Source organism: Rattus norvegicus, chromosome 3 (genome assembly GCF_036323735.1).
Source record: "Rattus norvegicus strain BN/NHsdMcwi chromosome 3, GRCr8, whole genome shotgun sequence".
In the NCBI taxonomy this organism is placed as follows: domain Eukaryota; kingdom Metazoa; phylum Chordata; class Mammalia; order Rodentia; family Muridae; genus Rattus; species Rattus norvegicus.
Window position 1 is genome coordinate 63671819 of NC_086021.1, and position 24652 is coordinate 63696470.

General features: G+C 41.8%; 1 protein-coding gene across 2 annotated transcripts in view; it reads left to right on the forward strand.

Moving 5' to 3' along the window:
- The first annotated feature begins 9852 nt into the window (after positions 1 to 9852).
- Upp2 (uridine phosphorylase 2) overlaps positions 9853 to 24652 on the forward strand; it is a 44524-nt gene continuing 29724 nt past the window's right edge. The window contains 2 exon segments of one of the 2 annotated variants that reach the window (NM_001106481.2): positions 10008 to 10488; positions 18554 to 18665. In NM_001106481.2, the coding sequence (NP_001099951.1) occupies positions 10427 to 10488; positions 18554 to 18665 (174 nt within the window). In that variant the 5' untranslated portion in view covers positions 10008 to 10426. 2 annotated transcript variants of the gene reach the window in all.

Sequence of the window (24652 nt, forward strand, 5' to 3'; positions counted from 1 at the left end):
CTCTTAAGCCAAGGACTCTGATGTTCTAGAGACAGCTACATTGGTATCCCATCAGCTCTGTATTAATCCCCATGAGGTCTGGACAGTATGAAGGTAGGGGTGTCTGGCTGTGCTGATCTTCATGATACTCATGCTGCCCATATCCTCAACACCCCGTCAGCTAACCACTGGCTATCCCATCCAGAACGACCTGGACAGTAGCGGGAGGGCGGGAGAGTCTATGCAGACACAGCTGGCAAAGGTAATTGTGGCCAGATGAGGCTCTTGATAACACGAAGAGGGAAAAGTGCAGCCAGGATGACAGCCATGGAGGGCACAGGCAGAATTCTCCATACCCAAAACCAAAGGAAAGACAAAGCTCCATGGGTTTGTTCAAACCCGCGAGTCCATGCGCATCGCTGGCGGCCTCTAACTCCTAAGGACAAAGGGAAACTGCTCCGACACTTCATTGCCTTCCCTCCACATTGAGCAGGTATTGCATGGGTTTTATGATTTTACTGTTCGTGCTCATATGTTCATCTAATTTGTTTACATACTTCCTTACATGTTTTAGGCACCACATTTTCTTTTCCCTTGCTTTTTTTTTTTAATTGTCTTTCTGTCCCTGTGATTTCTCTTTGCCTTTAACATGCTTAGTAGTGTTTTGATCTTATCTCACTGGCTTTTAAAAATTCATATTTTCATTTTACTCCTGACATTTACAAATTCTGGTTTTGAACTTTTACAGTATTTTAAAATCTTCCCTTTCTCTTTATTTCTTCACCTTTGTCCTTCCCCTCCACATAGTATTCTCCACTTCCATTCTTTTTCCTGTATCAACTTAGCCTTGTTTCTCCTTTAAAAAAATTCTTTTCTTGTGTCATTTGTGTATCTCATGCATTTACTGTTTCCAAACTTACCCTAAACCAACCTCTTTCTATAGATAAATAGATAGACAGACAGACAGACAGACAGATAGATAGACAGACAGACAACCAGCCAGCCATAGCCAAGGCTGGCCTTGAACCTGTGACCTTTCAATGCTTCTGCTTCTCAAGTGTTGGGATTAAAGCCTGTGCCATTACAACCAGCAACACAGTAATTTTGAATGTGTCCCGTGCAGATGAAAGATGGATTCTTTTGTTATTATGTCACAGGGTCTTATTCTGTAGTCTAGTTGTGGCCATCCTGGAATTAACTGAGGAGATTAGGGAGGCCTCAATATCATAGATTCACTTGCCTCTGTCTCCTGAGTACTAGGACTAAATGTATGTGCCACCACACCCAGTCCAAAAGTATTATTTTAAAAAATCAGGCTGTATATGGTTCATTGGATAAATTCTTAAAATATAATTGACAGAAAATCCTTGAAAGTACAAAACAAAATACACTCCCAACAAAAGATTAGTACCTAACATATACCAAGACTTATGAATGAGTAGGACAAAGACAAAAAGTCAAAAGACAAACAGACAAGGAGTGGGTAAATCATGGAAGAAAGAACTCAATTACATACCAGAAATTCATACAAATATTTAACCCAGAACTGGAGAGATGGAGCACCAATTAACAGCACCAACTGCTCTTTCAGAGGTCCTGATTTCAATTCCCAGCCACAACATGGTGGCTCACAACCATCTGTAATGGAATCTGATGCCCTGTTCTGGTGAGTCTGAAGACAGCTACAGTGTACACACACATACATAAAATAAATAAATAAATCTTTAAAAATATTTAACCTTAGTAATAGTTAGGGAAATATAGAATATACCATATACAACAGCCACATTGGCAAGACAATTATGTGGCTTATAATACCAGACTTAGTGGCAAGAATATGGGAGAATAGAAAACCATGCATGATTGGCAGAAATGTAACTTGGTAAATCATTGTATAGGGCAGTGTCATAATATCTAATTCAAACTGATTACATGTCAACCTATGATCATATGTCCTAGCAAAACTCATGTAAACACACAAAGATGTGTATATTATGAGTAAATATCCATTTTGCAGGAAAGCCTCCATTGAGCACAAAAGAACAAATTGTAGGACATGGATAGACCCATTCACACCCACCATACACTTGTACACACACACACACACACACACACACACACACACACACACAGCATCTCTAGCTCAAAAATGTGAAGTCAAAAGGGCTCCAAAGTCTAACTTTTGACCATTGACATGTCAGTCCACAGATGATACATTGCACATCTGACTTCTGATGGTTCACTGTATACATGTTTTGGTTCACGTGTAATTTACTTAAAATGTTGAATAAAGGCACTGTCAGCCTAGGTGTACATGAAACATCAATCAACTTGTGTTTGTGTTTGTGCTTGGGTCCCATACCCAAGATACCTCATTATTCATACATACAGACTTTACATTCTGAAAGTAATTCAAATTCTGAAACATTCCCTCTACCTAGACTTTGGGACAATGGTACTCAATGTGTAACATGATATAAATATGTATATTGTATATAATAGCACCTGTAATGTATGAGATGTTATAGTTTATATTTAATATGTACACAGATATCTTAAACCTCCTTGTGAAATTATAAGTAAATACTGGTAAGTAATTTTCAATCCCCCCTCATATGGTTACCAGCAAAATCCCTCCTTTTGACAGATCCCTATTAAGTATCTATCTACTTTTGTTTTAAATCTTTTATAGTTGGACATCTTCAATGTGGAACGCACACACAGAACCACACAGAATCACTGAAGGGACAGAAACCTAAGAAGCAAACCAAGGTAAAGTGCTAAAAAGTCAGCGGTGAAAATCAGGTTATAACTGACGGAAACAGAAGCCCAATCGTGGTTGTGTAACAAAGGGCTCTACCTCCTTAAGAAAGAATTAATGTTTAGCCAACACGTTGCAGTCACTCGTGATGAGGGAATGCTATAAGACACGTTATTTTCAAACCCAAATTAGAAGCAACTGACTTTGGAATGTCATAACCCTACGATGTTAGTTGCATCGGGCAGTAGCAACACAAGTCTAAATTGTATGTTTGAGGTTACTACAGCCTTGGGTCCTAAGAAAATTGGCCCACTCTCCTCGATGAACGTGGTTAACTGGCTTACAGACTCACAGGTTCCTTCCCAGCCCAAGGCTGACTGCCCGGTACACCGAATGTTCCTGTATGCATCGCTGAAAAACAAACACAGGCTCAGGTCACTGGAAAGGTGAGGACAGCCAGCAAGCTGGTGAGGAGGTCACAGAAACAACTTCCGGCTCTGTGTCTCTAACTCACCTTTCAGTGTCCTGCCGAGGAGAACAGGACATGCCGCAGGGGGTGTGTTGAACCAGGCCTGACTTTTGACATAAAATCTTAGGGAAGTTGTGCTCTTGACGTGACCCAAACATCAGGTGCTTAAATTGTAAATCGGAGGTCTAGTTAAAATCTGGCAGTACGCCGATTTTGACTTCAGCTCTCCTAATGGGCCTTCCTTTTAGTGGGATGGTTTGCTCCTCAGTGCCTACGGAACACATTATCCACCATAGCCCCGCCATGGCTTCTTTTTCTGTAAATGAATTGAAAAAATTCTTGTGTCTCCCAGGGTAAAACGTTGCAGAGATTAACCCAAAATTCACATCCTACTTTACCTTGAAGACCCTGAGCAACTTCCTGTCTTTTGCGGCGTCCTTGGCCTCCTGCCCTTGTACAGGTGAAGTGGGCGGGGCTTCTGTTTGTATTATTATAGGAACGCTCATCTCCATCCCCTAGATCAGCACTCTGAGCTTTAACTTCCTAACTGAAAGCTAGGGCAATAATAACAGCCATTTCCGAGGGTTGTTATGAGGCTTAAATGTGGTGTGGCACGGAAACCGCCTAGCCCCGGTTCAGCCCGGGGTGGGGTGGGGGGGACCTGAGGCAGGCACCGATGGTACACATTCTTCTTGCTATTTCATCTTCTCTCCCTTGTCCTTCAGATTTCCATTCTAGATTGAATGTGGTTATTATTTTTGAAAGCGGTTATTTTGAGCTTAGTGAAGAGCTTTAAAATTTGATTCCCTACTGCTATTGATTTAAAATACCATACTTGTTTCGGGAAGATTAACTTTTTCATTTTTCTTTTCTTTTCCTTTTCTTTTTCTGAATCTTGTCTGATATCCTGTGCCTCTACTTCCTTTCTCAGAAAGTGAGAGCAGAGCAATTCTAAAAATGAAAGACCAGCATAGTTGGAAGCCCAGCATTTTCAGTCTTAAATAACTCTGTTGATCCTGCCATTATGGGTCTATGGTGTCACTGGCTTTTGAGTTGTCTGTTGATTTTCTGTGTTTACATTAAAGTCATCCATTAGAGCATAAAAATTATATATATATATATATATATATATATATATATATATATATTCTATGCATGAGTGTTTGCCTTAATGTATGTGCAGTTGTGTCCACAGAGACCATCCGAGGGTGCCAGATCCCCTGGACCTAGGATTACAGGTTGTGAATTAATGTGGAGACCGGGTAGTGAATTTGGGTCTTCTTCAAAAGCAACAAGTGTTCTTAACTGCTGAGCCATCTCTCTAGCCCTAAGCACAGGGTATTTCAAATTTATCTACACTCTATTCTCATATTCCCAGTAAGAAAAGCCAGGGTGTAAATAACACCATTTTCATTTGGATGCTTCTGGAAGAAGAAGCTTTTCCTCTCACTTCTCAGCTCCAAGAGTAATAGACTGTATTTTTCATCACTCTGACCACAATATCTGATATAAACAACCCAAGAAAGGAAGTATTTATTCTGCTCAGTTTCCATGAATCATGGTAAGAAAAGCAAAGACGCCAGCTCCATTCGTGATGGTGAGAGCATGTGGCAGAGATGGCTCAGAATGGTCCACAAAGCACAAAGCAAATCTAGAAAGAAGGTGGGGTGGGCGGGCTATATAACTATATAGCCTAGAAAGGCCCATCTTGAGCGCTCTGCTTCTCCCTAGCTAAGCCCTCCCTACTGAAGGTTTCATATATCATTTCCTACAGAAAGCAGCACCAGCTGGAGACTGACCATTTAAAACATGAGCCCGAAAAGCACATTTTATATCCAAAATAGAATATCTCTTCCCTAGACTTCAAAGGCTCATGGGCATCCCATAATATAAAAAGCACTTAAACACAGCATTAGGAGCCCTGCCTCAAACTTAGCAGTTTCAAGGCTGTTTAAATGTCAAAGTTCAATTTTTCTTCCGAGGCTCAAGGCCAACTCTATGTTGGCAAGACTGTGTAAAATAGAAAAAGAGAAGGTGTATCTTTCCAATGTATAATCCACAGAGTAAACATTCCTACTCTAAAATGAAGGGACAGGAGAATAGAAGGAAAGGTTGGATCAACGCAAGACCAAGACCTAAAAAGGAAAACATTAAATCCCTGTCTATCCTGGGGATCTGATGATGTCATGTGAGCTCCAATAGGATTGAACGCCCCTATAGCCTTGAGGCTTGCAGTCTGCTTGGGCTGTCTCCACTCAGTTTCTGGACATTGATAACTAGAAACTAGAAAGAACTCAGAATAGAGGAAATTCACTCTGCTGGGGGTGGAGGGAGTCAAAAGAGACCTCACCTTCTAGATTGAGAGAGAGCAAACGAGAGAACCACAGGATTTCCTGTTTCACTCTAAGGGATGAACTTCTGGGGAGAGGGAGCAGCATACATCCAAGCAGGCATACCTCAGCCTGGGAGATCTAAAGGTCTAAGAATTGCACAGAGTTATTCATAATACAATCCCTTGTCAGCCCAAAATTTCTCCATTTGTTTCTTTTGTATCACAGTGATCACAATGCCTGACCAAAATAACTAACAGGGCAAAGGTTTGAATGGGCTCATGGTTTGAAAGAGTTTCCATGTCATATTGGAAAAGAATCATCGATGGGCTCCTTCTACATGACTCTGGAGGGGTGAATTGCAAGGAGAAGCTCTCCTCTGAGCTCAGCCATGTTTAACACATTAAGGAAACACACCACTGTCCACTAAGGCAGTAGTCCTCAACCCCTGGCTTGTGCCCCCTTTAGGGATTAAATGATCCAAAGTGGAAGTTTCTGGTTGTGTCATGTGAGGCAGACTCATGTGGTGTTTTGTTGAAGCAAACTCACATGGTGTTTTGCTGAGGCAAGATCTGGAGGAGGGCATGTGATGTTTGGAGAGATTATGAATAGGATTCAGTGGGCAGCGACAGAGTGCTTGCATAGCTAACTTTGCAATGCTTCGCTGGTCTTGAGAGAGGCATGGTAGAGAACTCCTGGCATTCTGGCTGGTCCTGGTCATTGCTGCTGACTCGTGCCAATTCGGTGGAGGCCTGGTGGTTTCTGCTGAATTGTGCCACTGCTGTTGATTTGTCTCGACACTACTGAACTGGACTGCTGATATCCTAACAAACGGAGATTGGAGTTGCCCCAAAGAACTACTTCTAAACCGATCCATATTCCCTTGTCCTATTTACCGTCTTTTCTCCCCTATCTTTGGACTAGAAGGGGGGGTCGAAGTTTTTGAGAACCCTTATTAAAAGTATGCTTGTTTGTTCTTTTTTTAAAAAACTAAGCCTACATGACCCTCTCACAGGGACCACCTATTAGATATTTACATTACAATTCATAACAGTACCAAAATTAGTTATGAAGTGGCAAAGAAAATAATTTTGTGGTTGGGAGTCACTACAGGAGGAACTGCATTAAAGGGTTGCAGCATTAGGAAGGTTGAGAAGCACTGAATTAAGGCTAGTTAGCTTAGCTGTCCCTCAGAACCCATAAACTACATCCAAGGACCTCACAAAAACCACAGATTTGCCCCCTGACAGAAGAACCATAGAATGGTAAAAGAGCCTTCTTCCTTAGTGCCAAAAAGTCAACGAAATTCCTTCATACCCACACCGCTCCGTGGGGTCACCTTGAAGAGGAGTAGGGGATGGAGGGAAGCCAGATATGCTGATGATTTCTCTTAAAGAAGGTGATCGGGACGTTTATAGCCACTGCTCCCTGCTCTGACTCCCAGGAAGGTGGGAAATAGTGAGAAAGCCTAAATGGGTCATAGAAAATAAGGCATCTTTGGGAGGCTTTGCACATAGCACCGGGAGAGTGCATTATTAAAGGTGCCTATGCATTAACTGTGAGCATTGCAAGTGCATTATAGTTAGTCAGTGAAACCTTGCTTGGGCATTCAATTTTGGAAAATTGATTTTCAAAGAACGGCCACCGGTGCTGTTCCGTGGCAAATATTTGGCCGTGAAAACCATGTAGCACTACTAATAGGGTGTCTGGAGTTTCTAAAGCAAAATAATGCCTAACATTTCGCTGCAAGTTGTCTACGATAAAAAGGGAGAGAACTGGGGATGGATTAGGAAAGGAAGACCAAAAGATCAAGAAAGCAGACTGCTTGACACAAGAGCTGCTGCCGATACAGCCAGAGCATGTGTGCTGACATACAGAAGACAAGCTCAAGGAAGGTGGGAGCTTGGGTCTTCTTGGCCCACAGACAACACTAGCTTTGTCAAAGAAATAAGAGAAGTAAGAACTGTCTTACTCGTGCCTTTATCTGGACCACTTTCTTGGCCACAGTAATATTACCGAATATTACTGTGCTCAGTTTAATATTACTGGATGAAACCAAAGCTATAAATAAACTGTGCGCACCAGAGTGGATAGACTATGATGTTTTTAGAGCTCTTTTAAGCCAGTCACAGGCCAGTAGGGGAATCTGGTTCAAAAGGGGAATTTCCTACTGTTGCCCATGCTTGCCCTTAACCGCTCGTCCTGAAGAAGGAAAACAGGACAGGGGTGTGGTACTTCACTGTTATGAGGGGTGTGCCTGCAAGCTTATGCACGCCCGTCAGGGATGCTGTTCCTAGAACAGAGGTAACTTGCCGAAGGCTACCATCTACCTGCACAGCCAAGCCGGGCACCTTAAGGAGAAGCATCCTGAGGATTGTGTCTCAGATGAAACATTTTACTGAAGGAACTAAGGTGGCTGTTATTAGGTGTGAATATCGAAAGTGTTTCTGACACTTGATTTTTAAAATACCAGCATGCTGGAAGGAAAAATGAAGGACACTAGAGTTGTTTTGTGGAAAATACTTAGAGATAAAGAACACTGAGCGCTAACCATGTTACCAGATCTTGAAAACAAACCCTCTTCAGAGCGACAGAACACTGCTGTAGGGGGTGGGAAGGCAAGATTTTAACTCCACATGTCTAACACTCCTGGACTCAGTAGAAATTGCAGTCACGGGGGAGAGACCTAGAGTCATCAAGCTGACATCAGAGGTTGGAGGCAGAACTAAGTCAGGGAGAGAATAGTCTAGGTTGGAGGATCCTCAGGGCCTGGCCCTGTGGCGGAAGGCTGGAAGACTCACTTCACTGCAGCTCGGACACCACAGAGCAGGACTCCAGAGAGGCTAATGCAGGACCTTTCTGATCCATGCTCTAAGGAGTCATAAGACTTTGCTGGAACACAGCCCATGTTTGCGACTCAGTGGCGGGACCTGAGTTGACCTTTTCCCTGCTCTCCCAAAACAAAGCTTTCTCCCATTCCTGTTAGGCCTTCAGATACCAGCTCACTGTAAGAGTATGAATTAGTCTTTAGAAGACTGAAATCAGGAGAGAATGATTTCAGATTCCTCGAAAGACATCACCTGATCCTGGCCTTTCGTAGACTAAACTTTCCTCACATGATGGACTACGGGTCTCAATGCCCAGAGCAGGAAAAAGTCGTTATATGGAGTACATACACTTTACTTGTTCTATCTTACATTCTTAGTGACCAGGATCATTAGTTGACAGAATCAGCTTTGGAGACAGACATGTTAATTACCCTAATTTGCTCACAGAGATAATTAATTACATAATAACTAATTAGCTAACACTTTCGACCTGTCAGGAGCAGCCGTAAATGCCAGATGCAATTTGGTGGTCTTCCTCTTTATCTTCTAAGATAAATGGAGAGGTTGAGCATATAGACAACCAACTAAGGTGCTGGTAACAGTGTCTATGTTGTCGGTGACTGGCATCGGGTGGACTGGCTTGCAGTGTCAGGAGCCTTGAGGGGTACAGGCAATTGTAAGCTGCAGGCAGGAGCCAAGGTCCCAAGTTTGAAGACAACTCTCACGCCCAGGGTTATTTTGCCTTGCACCTATCATTCCATTGTCTAAGGTAATTTTCATAACGGTTCTTGGATGCTTTGGGTACATTAAGATCCAGGGTATCTGCTCCTTGAATGTCATGCACGTTCTTAAACAGAAATCCACAGGCATCAGGAAGTGCCACCATATGCAAGCTTCCATTTGGCACTCGTGGATATTTTAACATCGGATTTACTTAAAATTCATGATACCAAATTTCCCAAAGCTCTGCTCCATATAGAATGTCAGTGGATTCCCATAGGAACCATGAAAGGGTCACGACGAAGTAGGTTTTGTCACTCCAGAATGAAATACATCAGAAAATACAGTGGGTCCATAATTTTTCTCTCCCATCCCTTCCCTCCCTCCTCCCCCTTCCTTTTTTCCTACCTTCTTTTTTTCCTTCCTTCCTTCTTTATATCTAAGGCAGGGGTTGCTTTACTCCCATAGACGTTGTAGAACTCTGTAAACCAGGTTGCCCTCAAACTTCCAGCAACTCTCCTGTTCCGACTCCTAAGGGTTAGAACAACAGCCCTGCACAACTACAACAGGCTACTAATCAATAGATTTATTTTAAAAACCCATATTTTCTGAAAATATTAAGCTATAACTCTATTCTACCCACATTGACACCCAGAGACATGGCTTAGTGGAGGGTATAGTATTGAGTTAAATGAAGAGGCCTCAGGAAACCAGCTTGGTTTAATCATCAGACCTTCTGTCTGAGCTCAGATGGGCAAAGTTCAGACAAAGAAACCTCTCTGAGGTCCTGACTTTGGATGTTCACACAAAGAACAACAAAAACAGATTGTCAAGAGGTGGGGCAGAAGAGGAAAACGAAACATTGGAGAACTGGAAGTTCTCTCGAGCACTGGGCACATTTTTGATGAGGTGAGCACAGAGACTGAAAGTGGAATTGCATCCGTGTACAGTTGTCTCAAAGCAAATAAGTCTGGGTGTCACACCAGCCTGATGCTGGGACCAAGGTCACGTGCCACGGACGGGTGCTGGGATCAAAGTTAACAAGCTAACAAACCTGCTCAAAGAGAAAGGATACCACACCTTCCAAGGGAGCCTAACTCCCTGGGGGATGATTCTCTGAGAGCAGGGCTGAGTATAAAAGGCTATCCAGGGATGGTGTTTTGACTTTGTCAGAGGGGTTCAAAATACTCACGGAAGATTTTAGAGAAAATTTCAGGAGGAAACCTCAGTTTGAAGGGGAGGTGGTATTCTGACTTGAGGCTGCATCACTGTGATTAGCTCTGTAATTTAACAGCAGGCTTTCACACTGCTTTTTCCTGCTATCTGCCCAGTGCAGAGTATGGCTTCCATTTTGCCTGCTTCTAATAGAACCATGAGACCTGACAAGAATCCGTATGAGAGGTGAGTAATTTTTGATCTTTATCGTTTCAGTCAGATGAGTGTCCAAGGATTTTATTTTAAATGATCAGAGTGTTACACATCATTTTATATTGGACATTTAAAAATTGGATTTATGTATTCTAATACTGTTCATAATACAAATCCACAGGGGTGGGGGAGGGAGAAAGCACTGAAAATTTTCATCCTTTGTTTTTTGTGGAGTTGGCAAGTTAGTTCATGTAAGAACGCAGAGCAGAGGCCGGTAGATAAAAGTACTCTTGAGCAAGCCTAACCACCTGAGGTCACTCCCCCAGGACCCAGAGAAGGTGGAAGGAGGGAATGGACTCTGCAAAATTGTCTCCTGACCTCCACATGTACACCCCGGCACATGTACACACGGTTTTATAAGAGAACATGATAAAAACATACATAGTAATAATAAAGGAAAAAGAGGGGAAAAGACAAAGAAAATAGGTCAAAAGAACTTACAAAAGCCGTGAGAATTTTAACCAAGCCACAGGAGCGGACAAATTCAAAGTACAGCCTGGAATTCACTGTGGAGTTCAGTGCTTAATTCCAGGACCACGGGCTGTACCTGAGAAATGATGAAAGGGCCCCGTGGTGCCTACGGCACTTTAACTGTGTTGAGTGCGTCATGGAGTAATTTCCTATGCCTTGTGATGGACGGACTTGACATAGAATCGACTTCTGAAATACCATGCGTGTTATTCGTCTCAAAGGTAGGCATAAATCTGCCCAAGCTGCCTGCAAATTAAACTCTAATTTCTGCCTCCGGTTAACAGAACATAATAGAGCATTAGTCTTCATGAGGCTTAAGGAATTTTTTATAAATTCCCTCTGATTCGCGGAGAATTGTGGGAAATGTCTTGCCATGACGTCAGCATACGGTCAGCACTCCACTCCCAGGCTCAAACCGACCTCTCCAGGCACCTTCATTCCTTCAGGGAAGCCAAGGAGAGATGGAGAAATATGCAAACGAAGGCAAAGGAAAATGGAAAATGTCCCAGTTAGTACTTTTCTTTGGTGACGAATATTTAGAGCACCAGTTAGGAAAAAGAATAAAAATAGACTATAAAAAAGGCACGGAAAGATGGCTCAGTGGTTAAGAGCACTGACTGAGTTCCAGAGGTCCTGAGTTCAATTCCCAGCAACCAGATGGTGGCTCACAACCATCTGTAATGGGATCTGATGCCCTCTTTGGATGTGGCTGAAAACAGTGTTAGTGTACTCACATAGTACAACAAATAACTCTTTTGAAAAATAGATTTGCACAGGAAACAGTACGTGGGAGTGTATTTAGTGGTAGATAGAGATTTTTAGAAAGAGAAGAGTGTTGGAAGAGCCAGGTTCACACTTGTTTGAATTTGTCATGAAGTCTCAGACAAGCTTTTCCTCAAAGATTTTTAAGATGTGAATTTATTTGTTATTAGTTGAAAATGATAACTGACCTGTATTCCTGAGGCATGATGTGTTGGTAGGTTTTTGTTTGTGTGGTTGGTAGATTGGTTGGTTGGTTGGTTGGTTTATGGTGTTAGGGACTGAACCCAAGGCTTCAGGCATGCTGGATCTATCACTGATCCATATCTTCATCCCATCAAAAGGTTTTGAACTATGTACGTGTTGTCGAAAATTCTATCGATCTAGATAATATATCCATTTCCTCAACAGTGTCTCATTGTTTAGTGGTAAGAATGTCCAAAGTCTATTTTAAAGCAAGTTGGAATTATATATGTATCACCTGTGGTTACCAGACAAGGTGGGATAGATCATCCACTGAAGGTAGAGATCCTTTCACCCTCTCCTCACACATTCCTGGCTGCTAGACTCTGATATCCTCCAGTCTTCTCTCTGTTTCAGTTACGGCAACAGTTTTTTTAGAGACCACACAAAGGAGAGGTGGCACAGTGTTTGCCTTTCTGGGATGCTGTTCTCCTTAGCACACTTCCAGTTCTGTCCACATTACAAATGATGGGACGTTCTTCTCTGTGAAAGCTGAGAGAAGTGAGATGGCTCAGTGGGTAAATACCTGACACTAAGCTGGTGACTTGAGTTGGGTTCCTAGGAGCCACATCGTGGAAAGAGAAAAAAGACACCCACAAGCTGTTCTCTGACTTCCACACATGTGCCGTCCTGTGTGCACATTCCCGTTCACACCCACAAATGACTAACTGTAATAAAGTCTAAATAGTACTCCATTTTGAATACATATTAATAAACATATTTATAATATACACAAATATGTAAGTAAATATACTTCACTATTATAAGTGGGGCTAAAATCAACACGGGAGTACAGATTTCACACCTACACACCAATCTCAATTTTTTAAAAAGAGAATTATTTGTTTTATGTCTATGAGTGCTCTATCTGCATGTACACCTGCTTGCCAGAAGAGGGCATCAGATCCCATTACAGATGGTTGTGAGCCACTATCTGGTTGCTAGGAATTGAACTCAGGACCTCTGGAAGAGTATCCAGTGCCCTGAGCCACTGTGCCATCTCTCCAGCACCCCTCCCCCAATCTCAATTATTTTGAATATATAACAAAAAGTGAAATTTCTATACTCCATGATAGGTCTATTTTAGTCCTCCCCCATAGTATTTTTTCAAACTATCTGTATTAATTTACACTGCCACCAGTAGTATACAGGGTATTTTGGTTTTTTTTTTTTTTTTTTTTTTTTTTTTTTTTGGTCTTTAGACCTCATTATCTCTTATCACTGGCCTTTACTAATACTAATTCCAAGAGATATCTCATTGTGTTCTTAATTTTAATTTCCCTAATGATTAGTGATAGTAAAAAAATTTTAAATATCCTTGTGGGACATTTGGATCTTTGAGAACATCTGTCCTAATCTTTAGGCTGTATTCAACTGTATTCTGCGTGCTTCTTATTAAGTTATTTAACCTGGATTATAGACTCCTGTCAGATATGTAGTTTGTAAACACTTTCCTAAGCTCATGGATTGTTTCTTCGCCGTATGAGTTTAGTTTGCTACAATCCCATTTTTTTTTTTGTCTTTCCTTGTGGAGTCCAACTCATGTGACTACTTTCCAAACAAATATGGTGGAATTTTTCCCTGTGATCTTCTGAGACACAGCGTCAGGTCTTACATGTACAGCTGCTGTCTTTTCTGAGCTGACATTTGGACGTAGTCCAAGACCTGGTTCAATTTCTTTCTTTTGCCAGTGGAGATCAAATTTTCTGGACGCCATTTAGTGGAAAGCTTTTCCTTTCGTCACTGTGTGTGTTCGGCAGCCTTGTCGAATACCAGCTGTCCATTTATAACTGGGTCTACTTCTGCATCTTCTATCTTGTTTCTTTCAGTGATGGTTTAGTGCCACACTGTTTTGATTACAATCATGTGTGGGTTTTTGTTTGTTTGTTTGCTTGTTTCTTTTAGACCGTGTTCCACTATTTGGCAGAGGCTGCCTTAAAACCTTCTATATAGCCTAAACTGGCCTTGCATTTAGGGTTATTCTGTCTCAGCATCACTAATTGGCAATCAGACATCACAGAAATCTAATGAACATCTCCAAAGTGTGGTATGGGATTATTATAGATTATTATAACAAATATAACATGAGAATGTAAGTAATGACAATGCTGATTCCAGACTTTATTCTTGAACACAGAAAAGGTGGACACCCATTGTTCTAGAAACTTTAAGACACAGGTATCCTTGTCTAATTGAATCAGAAATCCAGAGAAGGAACTGAGATGCTCTTTAAAGTCCATCTAGTGATTTCACTGTGTGGCTAGAACTTAGTTCTATATTACAGGTGCACGGGGCCATATATTTTATATTTCTCCCCCCTACAATAGTTTTGTATTTCCACTCAAAGGTGATGTCTCTAACTTTGTTGTTTTAAAGGTTAAACACACACACACACACACACACACACACACACACACACACACACACACACCCTAATACAACCGATAAATTGAGTGAAGTTGTAAGTTATAAACTCAGCAAAGATGAATAATTTTTATGTACTAACAAGAAACTGCCTGAAAATGAATTTAATAAAATAATCCCAATTAAACAGAATAATACTGTATTCTGAAAAACCAGAGAATACTGGTGACAGAGCTTCAAGACATCACAAAGATATGAATAGGTGAGAGGAATGTTCATGTTTGTGGACAAAGACTAGCGAAGTGTCCATACCACCCAGTGTGGCCTGCAGATTCAGCACAATTCCAATTAAGATTCTAATGTCCTTTGTCACAGAAATAGAAGAACCCTCAAATCTGTGTGGAACCAGAAAAGATTTCAAATGGCCAAAAAGCCTTCTCTGGTTGCTGACAGAATGATCACCTTAGCAGTGCTTTTTCAAGGACCAGTTGGACAAGAGTCTCCATCCACATCGGACTCTAGTTTTAAGTTGCCCGAGTGATTAAAGAGTCGTCGGAGATGAGTGAGTGTGTTTCTTTGCGGCTCGGTTTGTAGATTAGGTTGGAAATCCCAAGAAAAATGTCCAGATCATGAAATCAGCTTTGGCAGAATGAAATCAAAAGTGGAATTGAATTTGGAGGAGGAAGGGAGTGGCAGTGCTTCCAGAACTGGCATGTGAATCACTAGGGTTTCTTCAAATGCACGTTTTGATTCAATGGTTCTGGGGTGGAAACGTGGTTTGCCTTTCTAACCAGCTTCCTGAGCTGGGCTGGGAGGCCCAGAAGCCTCATTGAGCATTCTGCATCAGGACTGTGGGGAATGCTGACTCACTCCTCCCAGCAGGGGCAAGGAGGTGTCTGGTGTCTGCATTGTTTTGGGATGCAGGGGCTGGGCCTGAAGTAGTGACGGTACAGCAGCATCATGGAGTAATCGTCTGTCTGTCTGTCCATCCTTCTTTTCTTTTTCTTCCTTTCTTTCAAAAGCAGTATGACTCAGCAACCAATTAAGATGCTGTCACTTACAATGTTTTTAAGGAGAAAAAAAAATAACCTAATAGTATTTTGTTCCACTCTCTGAACAGTTAAATTTAGGTTAACAAATAGGATTTGTTAAGTCTTAGAGATTAAAGAAAGATGCATTAGACAGCCCGCATCAAGGAATTTACGGTCTTTTTGAGGAGACAGAAAGTTAACTCCATTTTAATAGCATTAGCACAACATACATGCTTTAGGAACAACAGTGAGGGAAGATATTGATTAGGGATAAAGACTGCTTAGAAAACTCTCCTGGAAGATGTGCTGTTTGAGTGGGACTAAGGAATGAGCCCTGTTTTGATAGGAAAAGTTGGAAGGGGAGTGGAAGGAGAAGTTCATGGGCAAAGGCTTACTGCAGGAGCTCTCAGCGTCAGCAGCGCGCTTGATGGCAAACTTTAAAAAATACTTTCTGAGCATCCAATTGATTTTGGTCCAGTCACCAGTGTTTTTCCTTTGAATCCCCTTAGTGGTTTTAAGGCCCATCCCTGATCAGAGGAGAGTCTCTGGAGATGTATAAGGTCATGAGGTGAGTTGAGATGGTTTAAAGTATTTAGAAGGAAGTAGACGGAGCAAAGAATTTCTAGAGAATTCTTGGTAAGAAGTCTTGACAGTTTGGAACAGGTGATTTGCTATTACAGATACTCAGAGGAGTATATCATAAACAAAGTAAGAGAAGGCTGTTGAGAGTGTACTTTGTAAGTACAGAGTAGATTGAATTAAGGGCCCGCCTGTAATGGCAGCTCGCTACCTTGTTTCGCATAGATTTGCCAAGTGAGAAAAGAAGGACTGGTGACCCAGCTAGGACTGCTGTGATGGGGGCTAGGCCGGTGGCCTTAGGCAGAAAGGAAACACAACTGGTGGGTTCTCAAAGGCACTTGCTCAAAGTATTTCCATAAACCAGCATCATAAGAATGTACACACACATGCACACACACACACACACACACACACACACACACACACGTAGAGACAGAGACAGAGAAGCACAACTAAATCTAGATTTCTGAGAGTAGAGCCATCCAGACAATTCTTCATGGTTGCTTTTAAGAAATCCTGGCATATGGAAGTAAGCACAGGACTCATATGTTGTTTACGTAGGTATACCCAGACCCAGACCCAGAACAAGTTGAGAAGGAAGACAGGAAGTGTGTAGAGATGGAGACACAGTGCTGAGAGATGCCTCATCAGTGGAGCATGTGGGACAAGGCTATTGAAGACACAGTTGCTCCCTGAGGAAGGATACAGTCAAGAAAGGAGCGGGGGTTTTGTCAGCCATGCTAAGGGAGGTTATGTTCAGGCCTTGAGTGTGAGGTGGGCTCCAGGATGCAGGGGGAAATGAGAAGCCACTGAAACATCCTGGGTAATGGAGCGATGGGCCAATGCCAAGCGAAGCTTCTAGGCCTCCCACCCCTTTTCTCTCTCTGGAGCAAGTTTGTCTTTCCATTGTTCCCCGTCCCACACGCTTCTGATGTCAGTAAAAGAATGCTACTGGACATTTTCTACATTAAAGGACCTTCCTTTAAAGGAAAACAAAAGACTTTTTGTTTGGTTGGTTTTGCTTTTTGAGACATGGTTTCACTATGTAGCCCCAGCTGGACTGGGACTCCACAGTACAGACGAGGCTGCCCTCAAATTCACAGGTAGCAGCCTACCTCTGCCTCCTGAGTGCCGGATTGAATGCATGCATCACCATGCTCGGCTAAAGGGTTCATTTTGTCTTACCTTCAGTTTCTAAGTTTCCTATTTCTTATGGCAATAGTTTTGAATTTCATGTGTTCATTAAAATTAAACCCCTTCTCCTCACCCCCACCCCCACTTTCTTCAAGCTCTTTAGACTTCATTTTAAGCATTTGCTTTCTTGGTTAGCTAACTCTTGTTTGCCCAGACCTGTACCTAGTCCTCCTTTCTTTGTCTCTGATGTACCCTAACTCACATTCCTCAGGAGCCTGTTGGTCTCTCTGTGCCCAGCTCCCCATCCTTTGAAGTCTCTTTCTCACCTAAACCTTCTAATGGGACCAGGATCATGGCCAAGCTCACTGACCACAGATAGCAACCTCTCAGGGACCAGACACCAATACTGTCTGAGCTCAGCGGCTTCTTGCTCCGTACAAATCATGGCTGAAGAGGGTACTGACTCCAGGTAGCCATTGAGATAATGTAATTCAAAACTAAGTAGTACAGTAGACAAGTCATGTCCTCACATCCCGTTGTCCAAACTCAGTCATATGACATTATCTCACTGGGGAGTTACCTAGTGGTGTACCCCAAAAGCAAAGAATCAGAAGTTCACAAACACAAAGCACTTTGGGTCCCACTTTGCTTTTTCTGGTTGATCTCAATAAAGCCTCACAATATTGCAAGTAGAGGGATAATGGATGCTTCTATCACTGCACACAAGGCTTTTTGCAAGCATCCTCTCTCTCTCTCTCTCTCTCTCTCTCTCTCTCTCTCTCTCTCTCGTGTGTGTGTGTGTGTGTGTGTGTGTGTGTGTGTGTCTGAATTTCATGCATAAAGGTAAGTGCCTTGTCACTATACATCCCAATGTCTTGTAATTATCAGGAAATTCAGGGCTCACAAACTGCCTGGTGGCAGTTTTCACCCTCCTACTTCACAGATAAGGAAACAGAAGGACAGCGATAGCTTACTTATGCTTGCATGGTAAGTGTGTGTCCAGTTGATCAGACACTAGAACAAAGGCAGTCTGAGAGCCACGTCCCTATATTATGTAGCCTCACAGTAAGAGATGACAATTAGGGACAGAGTGAACGGAGGGAGATGACTGTAGATTTCTTAGTTGCATGGGAGTGTTCAATTTCTAAGCATCTTGCTGTCTCAGTTTGTAAGTTTGATTATTAATATTTCTCATGTAATGTAATGGTCATGGTATTAAATGAGTTGGTGTATTTATTTCATCAGTTTCCTGGGATAGTATAGTTTCCATGCTTGGGTGTAAATGTGGTATATAGTAATTATAAAACAATTATTACAAATATTGTTAGCTATATTATAGATTTAACTATGAGAGGTTTGTGGGCTGTGTTAGTGGCGCTCATAGGTGTAGACTGTCCTCCTGTCTCAGGTGTTCTTCTCTCCAAATAGCTTGACATCTTCATTGTGTTTTCCCTTAGAGAACGGTCTGTGTATGTTAGGAATCCACACTTGGATGCCATGGACGAAGGCATTCTCTACCACTTGGATTTAGGGACCAAAACACACAACCTACCAGCCATGTTTGGGGATGTAAAGATAAAACTATTCTGAATGTCAGAAACATTACTGTATTTACACAGCCATTTTTTCCTCTTTTTTTTCCAAAATAAACTTGATAGCCTTGGGTAGAGATAGGTCAGAAATCCCAAGAGCACATGAAGCCACTCTAATTTGGAATTCAAGCATCATGAATGGTCATTTCCACCCCAACAGGATACAAAGGTTTCCGAACTGAATCCAATGCAAACATGATCACTTCGCTGCTCTGTTCCCTGGACGTAAATCTTATATTGACAATGCTGTTGGGTATTCAGAGTTCATTATGTCTTAACAGATTCAGCTCACATCTTAATGTCTACATTTATCGCTGAACCTCACTAATTCTCATCTTATTGAATCATAAAAAAATTCTAGACTAACAATGCCTTATTATTCTCTTCTCAAAAACAAGCATTTGCCCGTATTTTGAATCATTAAGATTTTATCATCTTATGAGAAATATTTCATGAGAAAATTGTTTATGGAATAATAATGGGAGAATTGTATTACTAAGTTATTTATTTTATCAAACACATAAACTGTAAGAGCGATTCTTGCTCCTTATTTAAAATTAGGAAAACACAGACAAGAACATTCTCCTTTTAAAATATACCTTATAGCCATACTTCCTAGACCAAGACACCACCAACCCACTTTCTTCTCTTCACTTTCACTTATTCATTTTTTTCTACTGGTATATATTCATTGTACTTGGTACTAGGTTACATAAGGACATTTTCTTATAAGCACATAGAGTACTTTGAGCATATTACCCCTATACTAACTCTTCCATTCCTTTTAATAAAAAAATTAAAATACTTATAATAAGACTAAGGGTAAAATAAGACTCAGCATAGACTGATAGAGTGGTGAGAGCCTCTATCTTCAAAACTTGGGAAGTTGAGGCAGGGGGATCAGAAATTCACATTCAAGATCATCTTTGGTTACATAACAAGTCCAGGGACAGTCTGGGTGAGACTCTTATCTAAAGATACCCTTTATCATTTTATTTAACGTTATATTATTACCATTTTCCCATATTATTCCATTTTATTTGAAAAATCACTGTTCATGGGATCAAGAATTACATAAACTATTTTTTAACTTTTGTAGTTAATGTTTCTCATTAGAAACAGGACTCAAGTAGATATTGTTTCTTGTAAGGACTTTTCTCATGCAAGGATATTAGTATAGGATGAGTCATAGACATGGTCAAAGGGAATGAACTCACAGAAGTCAAAGGAAGTTAAAGTCACTCCAGAGGGGCAGAGCTGGTAAGAGCTGGTACTTAGACCAAGGTGCCAGGGCTCTTGCTCAAGTTACTGAGTAGATCCCGAGTTACCGTAAGTCAGAATTCTCAAACATGAACTGGGAGGAATGTGGAGAAAGAGGACAAAGAGGATGAATTTAGGCAGAGGAAGAAAGGAGGGTGGAAGAAGGAAGTAGGGAAGCAAGTACATCTAGGATGTCCATTGTCAGTCCGCGCATGCGCAGCCACCTCCTCCGTCCAGCGCTAAAGGAGAGAACGTAGGTGGGTTTCCAGACAGCAGCACAGCCTGTGCCCCATTCCTCTCCACACGGCAGCTCCCTGCCTTTGTAAAGCCCACCTCCTTTTCCTGCGTCATCTTTTGAATGCAATCTCTGTCTCTCCTACTGAATCTGATGTTTAGGCCCCAGGACTCTTTGATGGAGTCAATGTTGGTACTTATTAACTGGATTGTACCTGAATTCAGATGTTAGGTGTGAGGTTCGTGCCTCGCAGTGATTTCCCCAAGACCTTTATCTAAGGATGACTGTTTGGAATAGAAGGATTGCCATAATTAACAAATGAAGATACACCATATTCAGTACATCAAGAAGATAGGAGATGTTTTGATACAGACTGGCCTATTATCTACATGTCTAAGTGCCTGCCTCTCCTCTGCCATTATTTCTATCTGATCCTATCTAACCCTCACCGTGTAAGGAGACTCCTTCCTTTCTTATACCCACATGCCTGTAATCAAAACACATGGAAAGTATAGGCAAAAGGGTCAGGAGTTAATATCAGGCTTTGCTTACATTAGAAACTAGTTATTATCTTTCCTATACAGAAGAGGACACTAGGTCTCAATGCATATGTGGTGTTAAAACTCACCTGTTATATTTATGTATCTGTGGAAGGCACAGGCAGTAAGTGGAAAAGCTGAGATTAAACCCTAGGTTCCCTGATGAAACAGTAACTTTGCTAGTTATTGGTAAATCACAGGATGGATAACTTTGTTTTAGAGATGAGAATCACACATGTTATGTACACACTCACACACACTCACACACACACACACACACACACACACACACACACACACACGAGTGCATATGGTCTTATCTCTATTACATTAGACGTTGGGACTTCATGTTCCCACATGTCTACCTAGCTGGATTTCCACCAGCGTGTTTGCCACACTGTTTCCCGGAAACAATGTCACCCACCAGGACAGTCACTTGAATAACAGACATGTGCCAATTCAAAGAGTTTTGTCCCTGAGAGCAACCCTAATTGTAGCCCCATTTTGATGGATAGGAGGCAAAAATGTGTTTAGCTTTAGGATCCGAAGAGAATTATAATCACAGTGGAAACGGAATGTTGGGGACAGAAGATAAAAACCCAGTTGTGTTGTTATAGATCCTATCCTCAGAAGTGTGTCTGCACCCAGTGCTCCCTTAACTCAGAGTGAGAACATTATAGACGTGACTTCTTCCTTAAGTCTCAGGACAGCAATTCTGGCTACAAAGCAAAGGATACAAACCACCAATACCTAAAAACTCACCTTTGCCCAGCAAATAAAGGTGATAATTATTATCAGTAGTAGCTTCAAAAGGAGAGAAGATGGTAAGATACACAGTTAAGACCCGAAAGAGTTAGGTATGGTGGTACATGCTTGCAATCAAAGCACATGGGAGGTGTGAGCATGAGGGTCAGGGGTTCAGGCCTGGCTTTCACTATACAATGAGTCCAAGACCAGCCTGGATTACATGGAATCCTGTCTTAGACAAATGCACAGAAAAACAAATCTGACTGACTCTGATGGTTAGCCTTACTCCTTCATAGCTTTCTTATATTTTGAAGGGTTTTCATGTTGGTACTACATAGTCTCTGTGACTTAGGACAATGTAAGTTGACCTTTAGGTCATAGCAAGTACAGCAGGGATACCTGGCTGATGGCTGACCAGGTAGAGTAGAGGTCCAGAGACCTGGTCCTCTTGTGTCCCTCTGTTTATAGATTGTATATATGTGTATTATATCCTCCTGTGAGATGGGGATGGGGTGCACCTGTGAACCAGGCTGGAAGTGAAGTGGCTCATTTCTAGTGGCTGGAACTTGGGCATATGGCCTTGTCTACCTGGAAAGAAGCCTGGGAAGTTAGCATTGCCTATAAACCCAGAGAGAAGAGGAGAGTCTTGGCATGTAACTCATCCGTCTCTGCCACACTCATAAAAGATGAATACGATTGAAAAATAAGATAGAGGTGCTAGAAAGATGTTTTCCAAATTCAATATCCAAATGTATATTTTATCATGTTGTCACAGATGCCTTTTATAAAATCACTAACGTACCCTTCATCCAAGCAATTAATTTTGCCGAGCTTCTAATTACATTTCTCCCTTAACTGTTCTCTCTCTAAACCCTCCCATATACTCCTCCCCACTCTCCTCCAAATTCCTGACTTCTTTTTCACTAATTGTTATCGCATGCGTATGTGCATATACATATACAATCTTAAACATTATCTGGTTCAGTCCATATGATGTTGCTTGGAGGTATGTTTTCAGGGCTGAGTATTTGGCACTGGCCAACCAATTGGTGTACTCTTCCCTGAGGAAGAACACCTCCCAGCTTTCTTTATTTGCCGTGTGTGTGTGTGTGTGTGTGTGTGTGTGTGTGTGTGTGTGTGTCTGTGTCTGTGTCTGTGTGTCTGTGTGTATGTGTGTGTCTGTGTGTGTGTGTGTTTGCATGCCCATGGGTGTTGCTCTTGTTCAGCTCACATTTGAGTAGTTATGTTGGTGAGACTCTATGAGTACAGCTTCTGCTGTTATAAGTGATATGGTCTCCCAACAATCTCCCTGGTTCCCTGGCTCTTACAGTTTTCCCCTCTCCTCCTCCACAATTCCCTGATCTTTAGGTGCAGAAATGCTTTGTAGTTGTAGCCGCCGAGACTGGGCTTCACAGCTCTAAATTTTGACCGGTTGTGGGTTTCTGTAATGGTCCCTCTCTGTTGCAAAAAGGTTTTTCTTGATGGGGTTGGCGATAAAGATTACACTCACCTGTAGTTATAAGGGCAATTGTTTATAGATTGTTTTAGGGATAGCACTGGTTTAGTAAATTAGTGGTTGGAGATTCTCCTCCTAAAACCATGACTTTCCTAGTTCTGAATAGTTAGCTAGGTTTCCAGTCCCATGAATGCTGAGTGGGTCTTACATCCAATTAGAGAGCAATTGGTTACTACCAAGATGTGTGGGCCACTACTGCACCCTTCGGGTTAGCATGCCGTACTGGTTAATGTGGTTCACAGACATCATAGCCACATGATGACTGGTTGCCTACCTCCTTTAGAAGCTTGAGTTTTACCATGCAAGCTCGTCTCAGGTAGGGAGCCTTTGATCAGTTCAAGCTCAGGAGGCTCTGTTCTGAACTTCATGGTGTCATCAGAATTTTAAGTAACATGGAAAGTCATTGCTTCATAAGACTTCAGACTATGCATTGGACTGTTTATAGTCCTTAATATACAAAATGCATAAACTCTGTGTTGTAAATTAATGCCATATGGCAAAACCTTTTAAGCTACTGGGGATGTTTGAAGGTGAGTTTGTTCTGGAAGTCGTTAGGCAAAAGCCTGAAAATATTTTTATAATGCTTTATTCCTGCCCAATGCATTTCTACCTTTTTTGATAAATCCTGGACAAAGATCATTTTGTTTGGAACATAAATCACAGTCAGTGCCACTGGTGACCAATGTTGGCCGGTGGTCTTCAGCTGTGTGTTATTTCTTATTAAAGCAGCCAGGCTGGTCATGGTGTCTACAGGCGATGCTTAGTGAATCTGGGAGTAGGTGTCAGGAGCTAAGCTTGCTTCTGTCTATGCATGTCTCCAGAAATCTGCAGACATTCTGCCTGATTACTGTAATATCTACAGTTCAAAGCAGAACACAAACTGCAAACTATTCTAACATCTGTTTTGGTTTTATGGTCAATGCAAATGATTATAATTTAGATGTACTGGCACCACACTGTGAGGTTATTTTCAATCTCCTGTATTTTGTATATTAAAAGGGGCCTTCTTGTACTTAGACCTTGACCTACGCACAGCAAGAAAGTGCTTAACTACTCATAACAAGAAAGGAGCAAAGTCCATGAATAATCAATAGTATTCGAGGCTTACCTTAAACATGGCCTGCCTTGCTGTCTTGTCTCTAGCCTTTAAGGCTGGCTTCATTACTACCTTAAGGCCCCATCGAAAAACCTCCTAGAGAATTCCAGAGAAGGCAGCAGAGAGGGCAGATGAGAAGCAATGCCCAGACAAAAAAGAGTAATTACGTCCTGTGATTGAAAGTTACTGTACGCTGCCCAGAAATTACTGTTAAGTGGAAACAGGATGCATCATGAGATCAGACCACCCAATACTTCTGTTGATCTCTTACATGAAGGACACCCACTCAACAACCTCAGGAATTTCTTCAGACAGCCCCTGCGAAGGCCCTTGCTAGCCTTCCTTGGCTCTTCTGCCCAAAACTGCCCACATCAGCCAGGCACCACTAAGTGTCTTTTTCCCCCCAAGAAAACTTAAGTTGGCTTCATTTTTAACTGAATTCTGCACCAGAGATGTGGGCTCAAAATGCAGGCCAGAGCAGTGTTATCTGATATGAAAGGTAGAAGTCCACAGATGTGGACACTGAGAAGGTTCCAGGATCCATGCCTGGTCCTTTGTTAAATTCAGTCCT